At 34.5% G+C, this 6,884-nt stretch overlaps 1 protein-coding gene across 1 annotated transcript in view; it reads right to left on the minus strand.

Annotated features, from left to right (window-relative positions):
- Positions 1-2,973, minus strand: part of LOC101488311 (uncharacterized) — a 9,755-nt gene extending 6,782 nt beyond the window's left edge. Inside the window, exons 1-5 of the mRNA XM_027333443.2 lie at positions 2,737-2,973; positions 1,508-1,910; positions 1,002-1,179; positions 774-913; positions 1-663 (exon numbers count right to left, since the gene is read on the minus strand). Coding sequence (XP_027189244.1) covers positions 1-663; positions 774-913; positions 1,002-1,179; positions 1,508-1,910; positions 2,737-2,848 — 1,496 coding nt within the window. The 5' untranslated portion in view covers positions 2,849-2,973. The remainder of the gene's footprint in view (positions 664-773; positions 914-1,001; positions 1,180-1,507; positions 1,911-2,736) is intronic.
- Between the last annotated feature and the right edge of the window lie 3,911 nt (positions 2,974-6,884).

Genomic DNA, 6,884 nt, shown 5'->3' on the forward strand with positions numbered 1-6,884 from the left:
CTCTTTCCCCAAAATCCTTCATGCTTCCTAAACTCAGGGGAGTGGCACTCAGCCACATTGGGCCCTCCTTTATGAGATTGGTTTCCCAAGACAGAAGAACTACCGGATCTCCTGAGCAGATGTTTATGCTTACTCAAACCAAGCTCCTTGATATCATTCACTTCGTCAGCTTGATGATCTGCTTCAAAAGATAAATCCTTGTCGTGATCTGCCGAACACTCAGACATAGCTGTGCTTCCATCGTATAGTAGGGGATCCGAGCCGACACTATGCAATGAATAAGCATGTGTTCCATGCTTACCCACTGATGTTGTTTCATGAGCCAAATGTCTATCAAACAGTGAATGATCTACAGAAGAATATTTTGAAGAAGAACCAGCTTTGGTATTTTTACGATTTTTCCTTCCGTAATTCCTTCCTCTTGCCCACATGTTCTCGAGATTCTCAGGCATGAGAACTTCAGTTCTTCTCTGAGTTGCAGCGTCGAGCATTTGTGCCCAATCAGCCGAGGCTGCGTGATTATCATGTCCACCCTCAGCAGTAACTGAGTGACCATGATTATGAGTTGTAGCATTTGAAGTCTGATTTTCACCACCGCCCATCCAATTCATATCCCCGTCATTAAGAACTAGTAGAAGAGACTCAACCAGCTCATTGATATACCTGATCACAAAAGTATGTTTTATAAACAGAAATTGCATTATTATAAATATATTCTCCCAACGATAAAGGTTCAATGTCGATGAAATATGAGACAATATTTAGCAACATACGCAGGGCCTGCCAAATTCATTACAGGTTGCAATATCAAGCAAGTTAAAATTTCCCGAGCTATTGATCGAACGACCGGACATTGAGCTTCTGGTTTTCTTAGTACCGTAGCTAATACTCCACTCATGAGCCGCTGAAGAACCTAAAGAAAGAGAAATCATTAGATAAGGTATGAGATGTATATTCCCCAAAAGCTAAAATGAGATAACATTCGGACACTCCACTCACACCTTGTACTCACTCTCTGGAGATATTAGTGCTGGATGAAGCTCCTTGGAATTCAACAGATGGAATTTCAACCTTTCATCCCTCTCCTCAGAAGATAATGTTAACATAACATCAACACCAATAGCAGCTTGATTTCTTCTGAAGAGGTCTATATGATCACTTATTAAATCAACTATATCACTGCAATGCAAGTGAGGCATAACACAATTAGCGATTATTTTTTTAAAATTGTCTTAACCCTCCTATTCCCAGAGAAAAAAGGCCTTAGTAATACAGGGTTCAGTCGAAAAGTATGTAAAGTTTGGCTGAGGATTGTTCAAGTTAGGGTTCAAACCCAGTACTCTCAATCGATTTGTTCTTAATTGAAGTTCATTAACCACTTGAGCTCAACGACTTGGTTAATAATTATATTTTAATTTTAACTAGTATCGATCAATTAATTACAAAAGTAGCAAGTCAATAACTTTCCAAATTCCTTTCTTCATAAAACAAGAGAAAAACCATATACCTTGTGAGCAAGTCTACAATGTTTATCTCTCTAACCCTGACTGCGACTTCAGCAAGAGCATCCATGATTAAGTCGCGTATTTGCTCAGGAAACTCGCCATCTGGAGTAATGTCTGCATACCACATATTTATCACGAAATCCTTCAATATCAAATCGATGAAATCGTTCAAGGCAGCCTCCACTGCAGGAGAATCAATCTTCTTCTTCCATTTAGGAGGGGGAGGTGAATTAGAGAGGCATTCTTCGTCTAGAGGCAATTGCTTTTTCTCCAAATGAGATAGGTAAGTCTGTAATTTAGGTGGCTGAACCTTCCAACGAAACTCCACCTTGTTCACAAGAATCCTCAGACCAGTGAAAAAAAGAATGGACATTGGTACATTCATCCACATTGATTTACTTGTATCTATAATGAACAACAAAGAAAATATAAACAAAAGAAATACACTTTGCTGTCTTAAAAAGCATAACCTAGATAGGAAACTAGTAGATACCAATCAAATACTATGTAGCACCAACATTTCATATTAAAGGTGTGTCTGATGTCCAACACTAACAACACATAGACACATGTGGTTATATTCAATTACTTTCATTTTCTCAGATTATTAATAGTGTCTACATGTCAATGTTAATGTCCTGTTTGTGTAGTACTCCATAGATCAAAATTCAAAATATGCAGTCAAAAAGCAAAACCCATATGTCACATTAGCAAATGTGAATCAAAGACTCAAACTTTACGGTGTTAAGAGTAAAACCCAGATAGAGAAAAAGCAAATGGAACAAAAACTAATTGTTAAAAAAGTGAGATTGAATGAAAGTAGATACCAATCAAATACTAACACCGACACTTCATATCAAGAACGTATCCAGTGTCCCACATGTATCGGTATCCCACACATATTAGTGTCTGACACTAACTCGACACCGACCCATGGAGTAACATTCAATCACTTTCATATTCTCAAATTATTGCTAGAGTCTGTCAATCAATGTCAATGTATCGGTGTCGTATCCCCATCTAAGTACTCCATAGATCAAATATTCAAAATTTGCATTCCTAAAGCAAAACCCATTTGCCAAAATAGAAAATGCGAATCAAAGACTCAAACTTTAAAGTATTAGAGCAAAACCCAGATAGAAAAAAAGAAAATGCAACAAAAACGAATCGTTAAAAACATGAGATTAAACATAAAAAATGCCATTAATGAAATGAAATTGGAATGACGTACGAGTTAAGAAATAGGAAATGGCGAAAATACAAAGAGACCACCAAAGAAAACGAAGTTTAGCTTCTTCGATGAGATCAAAGATGGTATCCATCGTAAGAGGACCCATCTTCATCTTCTTGTGTAACTAACTGAAAGCGAAGTCTTTGCTGCTACCTTAAAAAATAGCATGAAAATGTCACAGCTACAAAATCGCTCGGTTTCAGTTTTGTCCACCTCAACCAAATCATACTAAATGAATGAATGAGTATATTATTTTGTTTTATAAACTAGTGTAATACAAAAATATTTACAATTTTGCTACCACATCTCTTAAACTTTTCATAAAAATAAAATACCCTTCCTTATTTGGCTTAATTAAAGTAAATTGAGTATCCATGCCCAAAATTTTATCCTATTCTTTTTGTTATTTCAAAGTTTCTAATAAATTTTAAAAAAAAATACTACTACTTTACTTTATGTATAAGTTTCTAATTTTTTTAATTATTAAAATTATATGTTTTTTTTATTAGACTCAACTTTTAAAATTAGAATAAAATCTTCAAAATCCTTAAGAACGGATCAAGTACATACATTTTTGTAGACCAAATTATAATTCAAATAAAAGAATAATTTATAAAAAAATAAACAATTACTAAAATTATAAAATAAAATAAATTTTTTAACCTAAATTTCAACTAATTTTTAATTATTAAAAATATAAAACAAAATTTGATTAGCTATCTCTCTCCAATATATTTTTTATAAATTTACAACTTAAATTCTTATATGCAAACAATATTATATTTTTTATTTATCTATTAAAATTTTAAAATTTTGGTCACCCTAATGTTTTAGTTCAAGTTCTGCCATTAGCAAAATGAGTATGTGTAGTAATTTACGTGAATTGAGTCTGCATAATCTGAATACGTGAATTGAATTTTCGTAGGAACCTACATGAACTGGGTATGTGTACGCAACATATTTGATTGTGTTTTGATTTTGATATGGTTATGCAGAAATGGTGCGCACTATGTTTACTGATAGAGAAGGTTGAGTTATAATGAATGATACCTCTAATAATGAGGGTCATTGCGTTAGACCGATTGCTTCTGCACGAACTTAGCATCTTGAGGAGCAGCATGAAGTGCAATGAAGGAGGGACACAACGAGAACAACGACGATTTAAACAAGAGCAACAAGCACAACAGAAGAGCAAATCCAACAGGAAAAATAAACATAACATGATTCCAAAATAGAGCAGATGGATCAACCTCCACAAGCTAATGCATATCACGGTGGTCTTGTTGACACGTCTGTCCTTAGGACATTTGGTGACCACGTGACCGCTCGATTTTGGGATTGAGTGGTAATTTTCTCGATCATATTAAATATTTAATAGTTGTTGTCATAATTTGTTTTAACTTACATTTTTCCCCTTCTTTTATTTTAGGATATGTGGAGCTAACGGTATTTAGCAATGAAAAAGATTGAAAGAGTTGTGATTGAACATGAAGAGATGAAACACTTGATTAAGAGTTCAGGGTTATATCAGTTGTTAAAATACAATTACGAAATGATTGACAAAGGGATCGCATATGCTTTTGTAAAGAGGTGGCGTCGAGACACCAATAACTTTCATCTTTTGATTGGGGAGATGACGATTACATTGGATGATGTTTCCTCTCTTCTACATATATCCATCACCAGAGCATTCTTTAGTGTCAATGTATTTAACAAAGATTGTGGTGCAAATGTATTAGTTGAACTGCTTGGAGTTATTGAGTCTTCTACTCATGTTGAATTTAATATCACATGGACAATCACATTTCAATATAGTTGACTACTTGAAGTATATCGTAAACGTTGGCGTGATCAGCTATGAGAGATGGTTGTGGGGGTATTTCTACTATTTTTAGTTGGTTGCACCATTTTCATTGACAAGAGTGCATTTGCAGTTAGTGTTGCCTACCTATAGTGCTTTCGAGACTTCAATTCATGTGGGGGATATGCATGAGGTGTTGATGTTCTTGCTTACTTATATAGCAATCTCCGTAAAGCCAATATGCATCACACTAAAACAATTTCTAGGTATCTGACACTTTTACACGTAAACTGAATGGTTATTTACTGTGTTGATAATTTCTATTATTAATTCTAAACTAATAATGTGTTATTATATATGTTCAGACTTGTGCCTAAGTGCATTTCCTGACTTTATGTGTAGATTATTGTAGACATTATCCTAGAAATGTTGAGGACAAGCCTAGATCACTTCGATGGAAGCCAAAAAGGGATAAGAGTTTGGTTCTTCCACTTAGGAAATGCCTTGATGAGTTTGATCAGATATGTTGGACATCGTATTAATAACATAGAGTGACATGAGCGTTTGAGGAGGCTTCTTTATTTCGAGGGTGGATATAGTGGGGTCCGAAGATGTATGCGCATCTTCCATACAAAGTATTGCGTCAATACAGTCATGTCCAAACCATTATTGGTTCACTAATAGAGATAGTAGGTCAAATGATCACTCCAGATGAAATAGACATAATGTTTACGCAGTACGTCGTGCATGTAGTTGATGTTGGTGTGATTGTACAAGAACCTGCAGACTACATGGACAATTACATTGAGTGGTTTCACAAGATTTATCATCCTTGCATAATTTGTCGAGGACCAGTTCATGTTGGTCCTTCAATTGTAGAATCTTTTGACGATAGTCCATCTATTGTTGATATCACGGTAAATGTATTAAAATTTATGATATATTTAATTAGTCATTTATTGTTTTATCTAAATTAATTAATGTATTTTTTAATGCAGACTCAAGCAATACATATTGAAGAAAAGCTTATTGGTCGTCAATTAGAACTACATGATGGTGTTACACTTCTTAATGAGTTAATTATGATGTTGTGTACTTAGAAGGGTGGTGGTAGAGATTGAACAAATATAGACATGAATTCTTGAAGTTCTGTTTCACACTATTGACGAATAAAATATTCAAAAGTTCTCACTCATTCCAAGTAAACCTGTAACTGCATGATATCCACAATTACCATAATCATTGACGTCAATAATGTCATCAATTGACAACCAATCATTAAAGTGAAAAACTTTATGTTGTTGAACCTTGTTGACTGGTGGTCGATGTGTGAGCTTTTGGACTGATGTCGAGGTTGTTGTACCTTACTAACATATGTTGTAGTGCTGTATGCATTTGTGTCACTACATCCACATACTCCCACCAATATGGATCATACTTAGTTGATTTATCTCTTTTAGATACCTTACTTTTTCCTTTTTTTGGTGCACCATTTGTTTTAACTTTATCAACAGGTGGACACATCGACAAAGTGGATGGATAAGCGATCTCTCGTAATTTACCTTTAAGTGAAGTTTTGTTGGGTACATCAAGTTCATCAAACTTTTTCACTTTGAAATCTATTTCATGTTTCACAGATAACTCTGAAGGTTTACCTGATCAATCACCATGAAAAGTTAATTTAATCAACCAGATATGAATAGCATCTAACGAAATGGGACGTGGGGTCATACTATATCTGGCTATTTCACATGCACAAGGTAGACCATGTGTTGTCTTATTAGTGCAACGACACTCAGACTTATCAATGCCTACATACTTCACACGATCATACTCAGCTGCAATGTCATCCATTGCATTCTTAGATACAACACCACGTAAATGGGCGTACAATGTGTTATTGTGTCGATGCACCTTTTGAATTATCCTCTTTTCAAATGATGTTATTATCTCATTAATACAATCATGCTATAAATAATTTCTCAAACACTACATATATCATGCATTCTGTCTTATAATATCCTTTTAAAACTTCAACGCGCAGACTCAACTTCCATTGTCTACATTGACAATCATAGTTCAAAAGAACTATCATACTCCACCATAAAAAGTATATTCCACTTGTTAAATCACTTCAAGAATTTTCACTTGAAGTTAACCCACCTCAAGACTTTCCACTTGAAACTAAATTACTCCAAGAATTTCCACTTTGAGTTAAACAACTCCAATAATTTTTTCTACATGTTAGAAACCAAGATGAACATTTATGGTGCAACTTCTATGTTGACTTTATCAAGAAGTTTTTCAACAGTTTACATAATCTTACAACACACTTTGTATCAATATC

The sequence above is a fragment of the Cicer arietinum genome, chromosome 4 (assembly GCF_000331145.2).
Source record: "Cicer arietinum cultivar CDC Frontier isolate Library 1 chromosome 4, Cicar.CDCFrontier_v2.0, whole genome shotgun sequence".
NCBI classification, from domain to species: domain Eukaryota; kingdom Viridiplantae; phylum Streptophyta; class Magnoliopsida; order Fabales; family Fabaceae; genus Cicer; species Cicer arietinum.